The sequence below is a fragment of the Mixophyes fleayi genome, chromosome 2 (genome assembly GCF_038048845.1).
Source record: "Mixophyes fleayi isolate aMixFle1 chromosome 2, aMixFle1.hap1, whole genome shotgun sequence".
NCBI lineage: Eukaryota > Metazoa > Chordata > Amphibia > Anura > Limnodynastidae > Mixophyes > Mixophyes fleayi.
Window position 1 is genome coordinate 198,036,887 of NC_134403.1, and position 17,607 is coordinate 198,054,493.

Consider the following 17,607-nt stretch of genomic DNA (forward strand, 5'->3'; position numbering starts at 1 on the left):
TGCAATGGTAAAATAAAATTGTCCAGTACTTGTGTGCTACATAGAAGCTCTGGCAGTATTTCCCTCTATGCAAAAAAAAAAAAAAAATTGCATTTGCATTTGCACTCCTTGCATAGCATCAATGTTTGTCCTAGCATCAATGTTTGTCTGGATACACATTTGAACCATTCAGCTCGATTTGCTCCAGACTCTAAATAAGGTTGTTAACCTATAGACTATGTTTGCCCTATAAAAACAAGACATTATAGTTCCAGACTTTATTCAGCGCTGACATTTCCCACAGCTAAGCTAGAAACAAGCAAATATGTTATTTTTGGGCACCGAATATGATAAACTTTCTATGATCTTCTCTTCCATGACGTTAGCGCTGCAGGCTGTACTAGCGCCGCACCAACAGCGAGAGGCGCAGGGTGCAGACACAGCCTCGCCCCCTAGTGGTCTCCTCTCGTCACAACCTTTTGCGTTCCTCCCCCACTCGCTTCGTTACAGTCTACGGTCTAGACTAGCCAATCACCAAAGTCAGCTCCTGGTCACATGATACCGCACTAACCAACCGCAGGCGAGAGGCCGAGCAGGCACCACGGCCGCCATTAAAGAAAGGAATCTGTAAATTCAAATGGGAATGCTTCCCCGACATTGATCCGATTATTTATTATCAACTATCAGCTCCTATCACTGGGGTTTCTCCTCAGAGGAATCCTTGGGGAGTAGGGAGATCGAGGAACAGCGGCGGCAACTACCTGTGTGTGTGCGCAGGAGGAGAGACACAGGGAGGAGGAGGAGAGGAAAATGGCGAACCTGTGAGAAAAGAAGCCGATAAGCACCCGGGGAATGCCCCTGTCTAGCTGAGCTCGGGTACACGGCTCTCCTTCCTGACGTCTGCTCCGTCCGGTTCGGCTCCAGCGGCCTCCCAGTGCTCCGGTGTCCGGGCGGTTCCCGCCATGCTCTGCGCCCCGAGCTGGGGGACCAGCGGCGGGGGAGGGAGGACTGAGACACCGCCCGGATACCGGCGCCTGTAACGCCAGGACGAGGCGCAGACCGTACTCCGTGTGAGGCAGGACGCGACAGACGGACGCTCTCCATAGCACCGGACATTCTAGAACTCCAGTTATACCCCCAGCTCGCCCTTCTGCCCCGATCACGTGCAGAGAGTCGCCTTTTCTATTTCCTTCACTTTGTGTACAAGTTGACCCGTGCTGCTGGTTACAGACGAGTTGGGATCATGATCATGACGATAATGGTGTAGTGTCCGGGGAGGTTACTGTGTGGTGCGTACAGCAGCTGCTGCTGGTCCTGTGTCTCTTTCTTGTTCGGGGTGGGATAATGGCGTGTGTTCCCTGGCTGTGAGGATGAGTTCATGTTTTGTGCCGAACGGGGCCAGTCTGGAGGATTGCCACTCCAACCTCTTCTGTCTGGTGAGTATGTGTGGACATGTGCACTACCCTGTCTACTGGGTGTAATACACATGGGTATGTGCTGATCTATACATAGACACACCGCAAATCCGTCTGTCTAGCTAATGTAAATATGTGTGGGTGTGTGTACATCAACCGTACTGCTGATCAATCACACTTATTGGGGTGTAAGAGTTTATACACAGTGGATTTATCAGCTGTGTCCATATGACAATCCTGTTTACACCTATGCATGTAAATACTCAATAGTCGTCAATGTATATGTCTATCTGCTGATGGTATGAACAATATTGCTTTTTATGTTAGGTTGATCTTATCTGGCTTTCCAAAATGTTATCTGTTTCACACCTGTGCACCTGAAGATTGTTCTCGTTACATCTGACATTTCTGGTTTCAGTTTGCCCTGTTCTGGATGTGTACTCTTGGTTCTTTGCACAAAACATAAGGCCAGGGTTTTCCATATAGTTTACTGTAGCCATGTGTTCGTTCCCCTGTCATCTGCAGCAAAATATTTAAAGCTTTGTGAAGTTGTCTCCGAATTGTGTTTGGGCTTTAGAATATCTTAGACTAGATTTACAAAATAAGCACTATCCAATATAATGTTTTGAAAGTATTCAGGTATGATTAAAATAGTATTTGCTGTATATGTCATAACTCAGTCATCGTCCTTGACGTGCACTTTTTGTTCTGCAGTAACTTGCATCAGCAGTCTTTACATTATGCTGCCTGTCCTGTTCCTCTTGTCTAGGTATATTTATATTTTCACTGCTCAGTTTGTATTCGGCCCTTCCTATTCTCCTCTCTGTGGGAGTGGATCCTGGGAAGGAGAAGGCAGGAAGCAGCCATTTTCCTGGCTGCTGTACTGGGCCAGGCCCTGACTTTAAGATGTATTGCTTTTCTGTATTCTCCCATGTCAACAAACTCTAACACCATTCTGTTAACTTCTACTTTTTGCATGTCAACCTTTCTTTCTTCAATGCCATATTGTCTGCATTTTTTGTTTCCCTTTAGTGTTTTTTTTTTTCTGTCTTTTTGTTTGTTTTGCTTCTGTGTCTTTAAATCAGGCATATAACACTAAATATTGGTTTGTGATTTTTTTTTTTTTCTTTATATTTATTTTATATTTTATCCAGTAACTACTAATATATTTCAGTATATGTTAGCTTACAGTTCCATTTTATGCCACCACTGCAAAACTTGTTTAGTACTGTAGTTTGAACTGTTTATTTTATTTACGTTCAAATGAAGATTTCTTTTTGACTGACAGTTTATATCTGTTAATTATTTGTCATCAGACGGCTAGTAAAGGAGCTACTTTATAGTCAGTCTCTGTTGATGTCCTTTTTTTTTTTCGCAGATATTTGATATCTTGTAGCTGACTGCAGCATATAATCTTTGCTTGCATGCTTATGCAATAGGAAACCTTAGGAAAGCTCCTGATGTACCAGCAGGAAGGTAGACTTGCAGAGTTTACTTATGAAGTAGGTTAAATTGTTGTGGTTCAATTACAGCAAATCATTTAATTAAAACACAACATATAAAGTTCACTTTTGGTGGCAAAAGAGAAGAACCTACTTCATTTATATTTTTCGCAAACTAGATGTGGTATTAAGAGATAAGATGTTTATTTGCAGTTTACATGCCTGGCCTTTAAAAAATAAATATATATGCTAACCTATTACACTCAACTCACTTATAACTGTTTATATGCACCATCCTGTGCTGAAATGCTTCTTTTTTGTTTTGCATATTGCTAGTAGTCAAGTAAAACCTGTTTATTGTATATCTTTTAGTTTGAGGTGAACACATTTACACCCTTCCCCCAAGTTTGTCCCTGTTAGAGAAGTTGAAATGAGGCTGGGATTCCAGCTGTTAGTAAGTGATCACAATGTTAAACCTTGAAATCTTTGTATTGTTGCGTTTCAAGTAATTATAGTTCAGGAATGTGTTTCTTCCAGCCAGGCAGCTCATCTTTCTGACTAGTATGCTAAGTGAAAAAAGGTTTTTCCTCCCCTTGATTCTTGTCTCTGCTTCCAGTTTTAACATTTAAAGAGGAATCTAGTACATTAAACAAAAATAAAGCATTAAACAGACTTTGTATCAAGTGGGGTTATAATTTTCAGCGATTCTTGTGGTGATTTTCGCTGGTTAGGTTTGTTCAGTAGCTGACATATCCATCTTATAGCACTCAGAATACAATACAGTCATATCTAGCAAATTGGTGGAAAATTATATTGGAGAAACACTTTTGGGAAACTCTAGGATACATTTTCTTATTTTGAGTATGTACAAGGAACTTTATGCTCTGGAGTTGCAGATCTGTTTCTTGTGTATGAAACTTTGCAAACTTTGAGTACAAACAAGGCATATGTTTGGTGGAGCTTAATGTCTACAAGTACTCAGTTTAGTCATATTTATTTTAACATTTTTTTTCAATGTACTATTTCCTATTTACATATTGCTCTTCTGGTGTGTACCAGCAGGTCACACATGGACAAAACTGTGGATTGTTTGTTTTGTTTTTTTGTTAGCATAATGTGTGTGAAAGGACCATGGGTATAGGCATCCTTATGATACATTCTGTTTTTATAATGTCTCTGTGTGAACGATCCTTTGCTGCTTTTTTTTATTTGTTTTTCCTTAATTATTATTATTTTTTTTTTACTTTGAAATGATAAAAAAAAAAGGTTTATCTTCAACGCAAAAAAAAACCACAGCAGTAAATGAATACAATACAAATAATTTGCTGTTTTTACATTTATTTATTTATCTTCCGTCTTTCATTTACTGATATTTTAGCTAAATGTCATTATTGCTTGAACACTGAATTGTCATAGTTTACAGAGCAAGAGTATTTAGCAATTATTTAAAGAAATTTATATGAAATTAGTCACTGTCTTTAGGTGTATGCCAGTGTTTCTAGAAGCTAATATATAGCAAACTGTTTCATTTTCCAGGCTGACCTAACAGGGATCAAATGGAAGCAGTATGTATGGCAAGGCCCTACTTCTGCTCCAATACTCTTTCCGGTGACCGAAGAGGATCCCATATTGAGCAGCTTCAGTCGATGTCTGAAAGCTGATGTGTTAAGTGTATGGCGAAGGGATCAGCGCCCTGGACGGAGAGAACTGTGGATATTTTGGTGGGGAGATGATCCAAATTTTGCTGATCTAATACATCATGATTTGACAGGTATTTTAACTTCTTTTATTTACAGTTGTGTTAATAGCTCTAAGATCGATATTTACATTTCTGTATTTTAAAAGTATCTTTACTTTGGCTGATCTAAAAGGATGCGTTTCTTGTGTTGAGGGTACTAAATTTACAAAACTTACAATTTTGGTTGTTTTATAAAATAAAGTTCCTTTTTCAGCATGCAAATAGTTATCCAATTTTCAAAATCTCTCTGTAGGGCATAAAAGTATGACTGCCAGTCACACATTTAGATTCTGACATCAAGACATATTGAGAGTCTGAGGGGGTAAAAGAAAAGGAGGATTTTACAGAGCAGATTGAGTTCAAAGGGGGTGTTCCATGGTCTCTGCTTATTACATCGTGACTGGTTGCTATTATAGTCACATGACACTGTGCATACTCTGCAGCATTCTAAATCATTAGCAAACAAAGTAGACACCATTTTTTTTTCATGGGTTTGCTGCTTTCGGATATTGCATTTCACATATCTTCTTATATACTGTCACCGCCTCCTCTGGGGCTGCTGTGAGAATTAGGTCAGTGCAGGCGTTATGTTTTGTCTAACATGTCAAAAATTAGTTTTATTAGTGATAATTTATATACCCTGTTTGTGTGTGTGTGTGTATATATGTGTGTGTGTATATGTGTATATATATATATATATATATATATATATATATATATATATATATATATATATATACACACACACACAGAAGTTGATGTAATTGGAAACCCATTTTGCCAACTTAATGATGATTTCTGAGGGAACAGAAGGACCATTTGTTGTGTCATGTAAATGGTATTTAAACGTGTTTTTATAAATGTGCTGAGCATGCAGAAAACGCTTGTATAGTTCATGTCCTTCTTTCATAAAGTATATTCCATTATCAATATACTTGTTATAACATTTTCTGTAAACCAGTTTGTTTTACTTGTTCCATTAAAGAACTGTAGAACAAGTACAGTGAACCAGCAGGCTCTGTGGTGGTTACTGAGATATGTGCATAATGCTTTTGTTCAAACACCCACACCTTTAATATTTTATCTAAGGTTTTCTTAAAAGCAGCAGAAAAATGTATACACTGCTTATAGCCACAATTTATATCGCAATCTGTCAGACTGCTTCTATTAATAAAATGATATTCTGGTATAGAATATACCTGTGATTGTTCAGTATGTTTCCAATACAGTTTGGAATTGTTTCTTAATGATGCTTTAACCTTTTGTTCCATTTGTCCAATGTATAATAATGTTCATGCAAAAGGGATTCCTGTATAAATATTTGTCTGCTTGTAGAAATTATCTTCTTCTAAGGACCAATATTTTTGTCCTATAATCCCCTTGTTACCAACCAAAGCCATCCTGTTGGTCCTACTCACTTGCTAATCCGCTCACAATACAGCAGCTTGGGGAGGGGCTAATTCTGTTCAAACTGGAAAGGACAGAGTGTAGGCAAAGCTAAGACTGATACAAACTGCTTACATTTGCTCATAGTACATTCTCTGATAACAAGCTATATCTAATACCAGGTTCCCCTCTAGAAGGTGCATATGACAAAGACTAAGCATTTTGCACTATACTCTTCCTGCTGCCCCATTTTTATGTCACAATTTTCCTAAAGGAATGTTGCATAAGCAGTGAATATATGGCGAATGATATTTAACAAAAACCTTAGCATTTTTGTTTCCTGAAAAAGGGGACAGAGGGTATTTTATACCTATTCTATTATACAGGTTTTGTTGTATTCATTGTTTGCAGTATTGTACTACATTGGTTTACCAATGGTACAAAGGAAGAAGATGGAGTGGATATCTAGGGATATAACTTAAACATTTAGAACTTGGTCCTGAACATAATGTTTACAGAATGTTACATTTAATAAAATTGACAAGGCTTTTTGCCCTCTCTAATGCTCCTCCAGTATAATCTCTAATATTTGATTATTCTGTGCCATGTATGTTGCAAAGTGGAAATCTTTATTTATAATTTAATAGGAAACTCAACTGTAATTGCACTCACATAGGTAAATTTGTTGACTTCACAAATACATATTACTTTAACTCAGGTGTACCTTTTTAATTTTATATTCTTCCATTAAAACTGTATACCAGGCTTTTCTCCGTACATATTTTATTTTACATGTTGGCATGTTATTGACTATTTTCATTTAGATAGCAATTCATTCAATAACTAGCCAAAATGTTGCTACCTTGCTGGTGAGGGTTTCATAGAAAGTGCTACATATAGTACATGAATCTTAATGAATTCTCTAATTTAACAACCAATGATATCCTAACAAATATACAACATGTATTCAATTGATCTGTTTGGTCCTTTGCAGATCATTGACTGTCACACAACAGGCTGCATACACAGAGGCTTAAAAAGCCAGTATGTGCAAGCCCTAAAGTGTAGTTTTGCTGGCATTTCAGTATTTTATTTAGTCAGACACTTAAAAAGCTGTGTGAATTTTTTTTTTTTTAAATGAACTGCATGATTTGAGCTGATTCTGATCTATTAAGGCACTTATTTGTATAGATTAGTTGTTTTGGACCCTTTTTTTATTGCTGCCATAGAATAATGAAAGCACGTTTGTGCACATATTTGTAATAGTGATTTGCCTTGTACAAATTTCAAACACAGCCTATAATTATGGGACTCGAGAGAATGCTGATGAAGGATAAAGTTTTTTGTTTTTTTTTGTGCACTGGATCTGCATTCAAACTGGCCATGACCTTGTTTTGGACTAATACAAATGTCCCCAAAATTTTGAATAACTGGGCAGGTGTACCCTAAGTTTGTAAGTATTGGTGTTTGTGGTGTGTTAACCTTTTTGATATTCCAAAAATAGTATGCACCTCTGTAGAGCATACAGAAAGTAGTGTTTTTTTTTTTTGTAGGATTCAGTTATATCTATTGCAGCTGTGTACAAAACGCAACAGGGACAGTTGCTGATCACTGGCATACATAGCAAGCATTCATTTTTATGTGTGGTTAAGCCAGGGATAGACAGGAGCCAGGTAACCAAAATCATCGCCTTTAACTTTTGGGGGTTGCTTATATTTGTCAATGGATAAGCATCTTTGCTGGCTTTATTTTTAATTTATTAAGTCCCACTGACTCCTGTATGCCCCATTATTTTGTGTCCACCTGTGCCTTAACCATATGAACACTTTTGCATTTGCCAGGTCCTTTCCTTGCATCCTCATACCGTCAAAAATGCAATAAGGGATCTTATGGTTTTTTTTTTTAGTCTTGGTTATTTTGCTTGAAGACAACCTTTCCATTTCTTATTTTTATAATGCATTATTAAAACAAATCCTTCCCAAGGTCTCTCACACTATATTATGAGCTTGCCCTCTGAGCTGTCTTAGGGCAGTCTTCCGTCTCCTCTGTACTGTGACTTTGTGATCTCTGAGCCAAATGGATTTCTTCCGTCGCATAGTAAGTGCGCTACACTTTAGTAATGTGAGCTCTGGGTGCAAAGTGATTGAGTAAGATTGGTACGTGCACACCTTATCAAAAGGGAGATCAGAAAAAGGTAAATAGTGTCCTAATTGCCCATTGTTCATAACACGGAAGGTATATATTTTACAGTGTAAGATATTTTAAGAGGTGTGAAACAGGGACTTTGTGACCTAAAGATTTTGGTGCTCACTGTATGTTGAAACAATATTTTTTTTCTTTTTTTATGCCGCTGTATAATTCATATGAACATATGAACCTAAACCCCACACAGCTAAAAAGCCTAATGCAAATTTTTTTTTTTTTTTTTTTTGAGTATAAGCCCTATTTTTATGAACTCTAAAATGTTATTGAAAACTCCTGTTTTTAGCTTTAGAAAACAGCCTTTTGTTGTAGGGCATCTATGTAAGCTGCTATGACTTGCAGTTCTATACCTAGAGTTGCCGATAACTCTAGTAAATGGACATACTAGTAGAGATTGGCTTATGAAATAACTTCTCATGGTTCAATGCACTTTCTAACTTTTCCTGTTGTCTTGCATAACTGTACTTCAAAAATGTTTTTTTTATAAATGTATAAAAGCATTCATTGGCTCCTAAAACTGTAGTTTGTGAAACATTGTGTACAGAATTTGTCCAGGCTGTAGTTTAAGGGGCAGTCACCTTTTTTTTATTTTATTTTTTTAATAAAATATTCTACCAGGAAGTAATACTTGAAAATGATACGTGACTCAGTGTATGTCATAAATGCATCATTGACAGTTTAGAGTAAAAATGCATTCAGCATTACAATTATAAAGTGTTTGGAATCCTACAAAAAAAGGTTTTTATTATCAAGATCGCCTGTTCCCAGTAGGCCTATAATTTGTTTTTGTTTTTTCCCTGTGCAGAAGCATTACAATATCTTAGTCTTAAACATGTATGTTACCCACCTGCACGATTATACAGAATGTTATTCTTTTAGAGCTGTGATAGGCAACCTGAAATAGCTGGAGGGCTACATCCATGACCGCACAGAGGGAAGAGGGAGAATTTAACTGAAAAAGAAGAGTTGAGGTTTTGGCTGTAAATTAGCTGGTGTGCTTTGGATCACTGTCCTGTTGCTTGATCAATTTTGGCTAGGTTTCAGTAGTAAGACAGGTGGCCTAATTGGTCTCTAGAATAGTCTGGAGAAGTTCATGGTGGCTTCAATAACTGCAAGACTCCCCAAAATCATCTCCCCCCTCATGGCTGTGGTTGACAGCTTATATGAGGTTTAGTTTTTGCCAAACATGGCATTGTGCATTAAGACCAAACAACTCCACTTTGGCCTCATCTATCTGAAGACTTTGTTCATCGTCTTGTGCTATGTACAGATGCATTTTTGCAAGCCTATGCCATACAGCAAATACACTGATCAGCTACAACATTAAAACCATTGACAAGTGAAGTTAATATTGATTATCTTGTTACAATGGCACCTGCCAAGGGTTGGCATATATTAGGCAGCAAGTGAGCAGTCAGTTCTTTGCGTTGATGTGTTGGAAGCAGGACAAATGGACAAGAGTAAGGATATGAGCAACTCTGACAAATTGTGACGGTTAAATGACTGGGTCACAGAATCTCCAAAATGTGAGGTCTAGTGATGATTTTTCCATTATGCATTGGTTAGTAACTACCAGTACTGGTCCAAAGAAAGACACACTGTCTACTGGTGACAGGGTCATGGGCAACTAAGGCTAATTGATGCGCATAGGGAGCAAAGGCTAGCCCATCTGGTCCAATCCCACAGAAAAGTTACTACAGCACAAATTGAAAAAGTTAATGCTGGCTATGACGGGTGACTGAACACACAGTGCATCGCAGACTGGTGGGTGTCCACGCTGACCCCTGTCCATCGCAGAAAGCTCTTACAATGGGCACGTAAGCACCAGAACTGAATCATGGAAGAAGGTGGCCTTGTCTAATGGTTAACGTTTTCTTTTACACTATGTGCAAGGCCTGGTGCGTGTGTGTCATTTACCTGGGAAAGAGATGGCACCAGGATGCACTATGGGAAGAAGGCAAGTCAGCGGAGGTGTGATGCTCTGGGCACTGTTCTGCTGGGATACCTTGGTTCCTGGGCATTAATGTGGATTTTACATTGTTGCAGGCCAAGTATATCTTTTATGGCAACAGTAGTCCATTGTGGCAGTGGCCTCTTTCAGCAAAACAATGCGCCCTGACTCACTGCAAAAATTGTTTAGGAGTTTGAGGAACATGACAGTGTTCAAGGTGTTGACTTGGCCTTCAAATTCCCCAGATCTCAATTTGATTGAGCGTCTGTGAAATTAGCTAGAAAAAAGTCAGTCATGGAGGCCCCGCCTTGCAACTTAAAGGGGAGATTCAATTTGGTGCGAGGTGTCTCCAGAACATCCGTGAAGGCACATCACGCTGATGTTATAGTTGCAATCTCTGCTCCTTTTTTCTAGCACCAAATAGAGGTGCAAAGAAAAATATACGGAAATTTCTGCCGTAAATGCCGGCAATGTGTGCAGCCGGGCCAGTGATGTCCGTGCGCCACATCGCGCAGACATCACACCCAAAGGATCTGCTGATAACATCTTTGTGGCAAATACCACAGGACACTTTCAGAGGTCTTGTCGAGTCGATGCCTGACTGGTCAGAGCTTTTTTTTTTGTCGACATGAGGTGGATATTAAGCAGGTGATTTTAATGCTGTGACTGATCAATGTGTGTGTGTGTATGTATGTGTGTATATATGTGTATATATATATATATATATATATTAGTATGTAGTGACAATCCTTCCTTCATTATGATCAAATATTGAATTGTATATGATTAGTAGCTCCTGCCTCAGTATTATCTTATTTATTGATTTAGAAGCCTTGAGGGTGTACTTTTTTTTTTTTCATATGCCTTCATATTTACTTTTTTCATTGAATAAAAGATAAAGCCTGTCGCATGAGGTTAGATCCGTCACATTTTAGGAGTTGGTGAGGACTAGATGATTGTGTTATTACATATAGGGACCTGATTTGACAGGAGGTGTTTGTGTATTTGTTTATATTGGGCAAGAGCACACATACAAGCACACTACTCTGCTTTCATTTAAGTCCAAGTACTGTGTGCATGCAGGTGTCGAAGTGAAAGAGCTTGAATTTCTTGTTGCAGCACTTATTTTTTATTATCTATCTATCTATCTATATCTATCTATCTATCTATCTATCCCCCATGGAGGTGGTACTTGGTCTGTTTGCAGTTTACTACAGTATAGCTGCCTGTTTTCCCACCTCACAATTCCCTTTATCTGTTCCCAAAATCCTTTTTTCAGTCCTCTGTATGTCTTTAATATCCTCATTCAATACATGCTGCTTTGAGCATGGCATAGCAGCAGGGGGTGGTGTGTATGTATGTGTGTGTATATATGTATATATTATTATTACTGTTCACCTAATTGTATCACCTAAGAAGCTTAAGCCGTTCTTCTTAGAGTCATGTGTTGGATTTTATTTAAAATTACCCCACATATCCTTTTGTTAGGAACTTTAATTTCTCTACTTAACAATTTCTCAGCCCCCTTTGGTGACTGCAGTGGCCACATTCTCACTTTCTCAGTTTACCGAATCCATCTAATATATATTTCTACTTGTTTTGCCAAATTCGACACATGTGTTCTTTTCTGATTACTTGCTCTGCTCCTTCACATTCACAATGTCTGTTGACAACATGCTTCTGATCTGAAAGAAGACCAAGTTGGTAGGACCCAACAAGAGCTCAGCAGTGTCTGCTGCTGTCTTCTTGCTGGAGTCATCCTGGTCTTTTTTTTTTTTTCTGCCAGATGAGCAACACATTGGTAGGAAGAGTTTACTGGGGTGAAAGGAGCTGCAATGGCTGTGTGGAATTCTGAATACCTGCCAGATTGTCCAAATGCCATACACCAGGAACCTTGCTGTACTGAACTTTTAATTTTGTTTGGAGTTATCTATTTTTAGATAAACAATTCTACCTACTGTAGATACGTTTTATTTGGGTCACTTTTTATATCTTTTGTACAGTGTCAAGACAAAATAAGCATTTCCCCTAATGAGATTGAAATGTTTGCAATTTGATCTATACTGAAATTAAAGAGCTTCTGTATTTAGGAATGCCTTGCAGCTTGTTCTGTCAGTACCAAATGCTTGCAATGAACTACGGTGTCCAGTTACATGCATTTATTTCATACTTGGTGCAGAAAAAAAAAGTGTTTTCATAGTACAAAAATTTGTTTTCAGTTTTGCAGCTTTGTACAGATTTGAAAAAAGAAAGTTATACATTTATGGTTGCAATATTTTAATGTAGAATCTAAATTAATTGGCTGTTATTAAATTGATCTTTAGTGTGTCTCAGTCTGTGTGTATGTTGGAATTTAAACTGTAAGCTGCAATGAGGCAGGGAAGGTATTAGTGGTGCTATATAAATAGCTTTAAACCTGGGTGAGGAAATCGTCAGCAAAGGCATCTAATAAAGTTTCATTAAGTTATGTTAATCAGTGTATTTATCATTCATTTTTCTTTTCTTTTTTATTATATATATATATATATATATATATATATATATATATATATATATATATATATATATATATATATATATATATATATATATATATATATATATATACATACACACACACACACACACACACACACACACACACACACACACACACACACACACACACACACACACACACACACACACACACACACACACACACACACTTCCTAATCCACTTCCTTGTAAGTGTCCTATTGGGATCTGATGCATTTCAAAAAGTACAATCCTTTGAGTTTGGTGACATCATTGGCACAACTCTTGTGTGTGAATCTACCAATCCACACAGTGCATTTGTGCCGAGCAAGTTGTCTGTTTAGGTAGAAATATGCCCCATCTCCACCCTAACAACCTTTATTTTGGGTGTATTTTTTAGCTCAGTACTACACAGACTTTGATAGAAAATTAATATGAAATATGGGTCTTGCAAACTCTTTAAATAACTTCTTCTGTTTTCACAATAACACCTAATAATAATAAAACAGTTTTGAGCCTGATTCATGCGCATGTAGTTGCCTACCATTTATGTGGATGGAATTCTTTTTTTTTTTTTTTTTTTTTTTTTTGTTTCAAGAAGATTGCTTACAAAACATGCATAGCCAGTTGATTTTGGTTTTAGGTGTTGAAACTTTTTTTTTTTTTTTTTAAGTTGGGGAAAAAATTCCATAGTCCTACTCTAATTTTAAAGGATACTTACAAAGATGTCTTAAGTGCATTTTATTTTTTGTTTATTTCCATGAGAGAGCCCTAATATACCCATTCACCATTTATTACATTTTCTACCTGTTTAACATGAATTGTATTATGCTTTTGTAGGCTGTGCTTTTGCAAAATTTCTGCGGGCTACTGCAGTCTCGGCTGGAACAGGTCTCCTCATCTAATTCAAAAGCCTCCCACCATATACATGATTGAAGGGGAGGGGGGTGGGAACTGTGCTGTGAAAGAGCATGTTGAGAGGTGTTCCAAATCTCTTCTCACTAAATCATATATTATGACTCTCTGGTTTCCATAGTAGATTGGCACTTGGCAAACTAAATTTTTAGTTTTTACATTTATTACTTGCTATTTGTGTGCCTTTCGGCTTGGTTTTCTTTGTTTGGAATAACTTTATTGAAAGCACAAGTAACAATTTAATATGTCTGAATTGGATTTTCTGCTATTTAGATGTATAGATGACATCACTGATAAATGTGTATTTCTGTGTGAGCATTCATAAGTTTTTATTGGAGATGCCTTTGGAATAATGTAAGTTCGTTATGGAAAAGCGCAAAAGAGAAGCATTTGGTGAAACAGCAAGGTATGTGTAACAAGATGTAACTAGGAGTGGTGATAGATATGTAAATCAGCCACTCCCTCTCTTAAATCTGTCTGTGTGTGTATGTGTAAGGGAGCTTGGTGACACATATGCCAGACATGGTTTGCTGCATGTCATGTTCTCCCCACCTGTTTTGCAATACTGTACTGTAAATAACAGAATGGAAACTTTCAGTAAGCTGTAAACTCAGAATGTTTTACTTCTGTGCTGTCGAAATAGTGTATGTTAATGGCTTGGTGGTAGTATAAGACTTTTTTACATTTTGCTTTAATACGTTTTTGTTTTTCACTTGAACTTGTCATTCCTCTGCGCATTATTGGTAACAAGACATAAATTATTTACTGTTTGCCTCCAGATAATCATAAACTATCTCAATTACTGATAAATGACTAGTATGTATGAAAAATAAAAATGTCATACAATTTATTGTTACACCCTAAATATGCTCTGTTCTGGGTCCAACACAATAGTATATTCTTTACTTTGACAGCGAGGAGTATCATTCAGTGACATTCCCTCCATTCCTGTAGCTCTTTAGACCTGAGCTGGTTATAGGTCTCATTGTTGATGGTTGTTGGTAAATCTTCAGAAACTGAGAAACTGTAAGTGGGAGCAAGCCTGGAAAGAACCCAATTGGATCAGCTTCTTATGTCCATAGATAAATATTTGTATGTCTTTGGGCCTTATATGCCATAAGTAAACTTTTCAAAATAGTTTTTTTGTTAACAGTGGAGACATTAGCTGCACACAAGTTGTTTTTATCCGCCAAATAATAAACCTATGCTATTCATAACACATCAATTCTCCTTTTAAGGGACATTGTAAAAGTAAAGTAGCTTCAGTACATGTTATTCTTTTACTGTGCATCTTACTTGATTTGATTGTAATGGCTTTCTTTTCTATATGTAATTTATTTTTAAGCATCTTGCTAGTCTTTGATGCAGTGTTATATGTGGAAAGGACTGCATCATTCATTTTTTTTTTTTTTTCTTTCATTTTTTTTTTCGGTACTGCTCTTGATGAGAGGGCTTTGGCTGCTTTCTAAAACCTTGATTGGGGTGAATACCTGAAAATATTCATCCACATGCTTGTGTGTGTGTGGTTTTGTTTTTGTTTAATAGCATTTTGCTATCCCATTTGATTCAATTCAAGGTTTGATGTGACAAGCATATGTCAAGATTGTTATGCCGTTATGTTGATACCTACTAACTTAGACAACATAAGAAGTTCTGACTTGCAATCAGGGCAATTGATTTGACACGTGCCATGTGCGAAGGCTGTTTTTCAGACTAATTGCAGTGTAACGTTTGTAGTGTAGCTCTAGCCTATTCAATCTTTACTTGAGGTGTACAACTTGAAGGCCAATAGCAGGTGAAATATTGTAGGTTTTCTTTCAGGTTATTGATGGGTGGGGGGGGGGGGGGGTCGGTTTGAAACGCCTCTTTTATTAATCAGGTCATTTTGAAGAAATGAGTTATTGCAAATTTTGAAGTGTTTTGGATATCTGGCGATCAGCCTGTAAGGGACAATGTAGCAATATAATCTAACATAAAGAACTTCTGTTTAATAAAGCTTTCGTGTTAGTAAAAAAGTGGCTTCTTGTTCTATACTAGGGTCAGTCAACAGTGTCCATGAAGGAGATGTCCAACAAGAAAATACGTCCTCAATAGAGACTTTTTTAAAAGCATATATCCACCAAATATAATTCCTATAAACCCCGCCTGCAGACACAACACTTGAGTAATTTCTGTTGACCATAGATGCTCATTTCTTCCCTGGTTTTTATTAAGGTCCTGCTGGCTCCTAGACTTGACTAGGTCCTGATTTCTACATTGAGTATTTCCAGAACAGCAGGGATCCCAGAGATCAAGTCACTGGCATTTTGTTTAGAGCGTTTAAAATTAAATATTGTATTTGGGTTGGTGTTGTGTGTTTTTTTTTTTTTTTTTTTTTCTTCTAAAAAAAAAGATGAAGGCAGTGGTGAGTTTAGCAGCAGTTTTTTAAACATTATTATTATTATTATTATTATTATCATCATCATTTATTTGTAGGCGCCGCAAGGTTTCCGCAGCGCCATACATGGTACAAACAGTAGACTCTACAGGGTAAGACAGTACAGAACAATAAACACAAAGTACCAGTACTTCAGAAACTCCAGGCAGGCAGATACAGTAGAGACGGAGCGGAAGAACAGGTTTGGAGACAGGAGGGAAGATGGGCCCTGCTCATACGAGCTTACATCCTAAGGGAGGGTAAACAGAATCGGGTACATAAGGGAGCCAGTGAAGCAACGGGGAGAGAGAAAGGGGGCAGGGGAGAACCCAAAAAAATGATTATAAATACTGTCATGGTTCATATACAAAAACTTCTGTTTTGTTCCTGAGCTGCCCTTTAATTTTGGATGGTGGTATATTGCTAGTATTTTAAGCATAACTATTTGTTTTCAAGTAATGTTATAAAGTATATTGTTTCAATGTACTACTGTGTTATAAACCCCTCTACTAATCTGCACTTTTTATTTATTTTTCTAACAGTGGAGGAAGATGGCATTTGGGATAATGGACTTTCCTATGACTGTCGTACTCTGCTTTTCAAGGCTATCCACAATCTGCTGGAGAGATGCTTAATGAACCGTAATTTTGTGCGTATTGGGAAATGGTTTGTGAAGCCATATGAGAAGGATGAAAAACCAGTTAATAAAAGGTGAGTTGTTGTTTTTTTTTACATTTCATGTGTCTCATGGATAGTGTCCAACTTGTAAAAGTCACCACTCTAACACTTTTCCTGCTTTTTTTTTTTTTATTATACCTTTTTTGCTTTATTGTTGACTAAGTTCCACCAACACAGTGTCTCTGTGAGCACAACAGTTTGTGGAGCAGCTGTACTCTTAATGCTTGATAACCTACAATGGTACCAAGGAGAGAAAACACATTTAATAGGCTACAACTGCACGTAATAATTTAGAACATAGCACTATCTGAAGACTAAAATTGCTTGTGTATTTTTGGCCTTAGCATTTATTTCTTCCTATTGAGCATATGAATTATAAATTAATATTTTTAAAGAGTAGGGGGTAAATCCATAGATTGTAAGCTTGCGAGCAGGGCCTTCTCACCTCTTTGTCTGTTTTACCCAGTTTGTTTATTAGTTTATTACGTTTGTCCCCAATTGTAAAGCGCTACGGAATATGTTGGCGCTATATAAATAAATGATGATGATGATGATGATGATGAAATGTATCAAGCTGAGAGTTTTCCAGCGGGTTTGAAAAGTGGAGGTGTTGACTATAGCAACCAATCAGATTCTAGATATAATTTTGTATAATGTACTAAATAAAAGATAACTATAATCTGATTGGTTTTTCAAACCTGCCAGAAAACTCTCAGCTTGATACATTTACCCCTAGACCTCATTTTGTGGACATTTTTGTTTACTTTAGACTAAATGTAGTGGACCAATATGGTCTATTTTGCTGATATGTTGGCGACTAAATGGCAGCATTAGATTCTAGCAGATTGTAGCTAACTGTACAATGAAACCTAAAATTTTCAAGCCCTTTCTCGTTTCAGTGCTAGGGCTTATATGTGGATAGACATGCATGGCCTACCCTCACTACCATGTCATCTTGGGACATTAGT

The 17,607-nt window shown here is 37.3% G+C and overlaps 1 protein-coding gene across 3 annotated transcripts in view; it reads left to right on the plus strand.

The window, feature by feature from the left end:
• The first annotated feature begins 554 nt into the window (after positions 1-554).
• MED13 (mediator complex subunit 13) overlaps positions 555-17,607 on the plus strand; it is an 87,202-nt gene continuing 70,149 nt past the window's right edge. For 2 of the 3 annotated variants that reach the window (XM_075195306.1, XM_075195308.1), the window contains exons 1-3: positions 555-1,415; positions 4,373-4,607; positions 16,504-16,672. In XM_075195306.1, the coding sequence (XP_075051407.1) occupies positions 1,350-1,415; positions 4,373-4,607; positions 16,504-16,672 (470 nt within the window). In that variant the 5' untranslated portion in view covers positions 555-1,349. Of the gene's footprint in view, positions 1,416-2,772; positions 2,897-4,372; positions 4,608-16,503; positions 16,673-17,607 lie in introns of all 3 variants that reach the window. The other variant, XM_075195307.1, reaches the window with a different exon arrangement.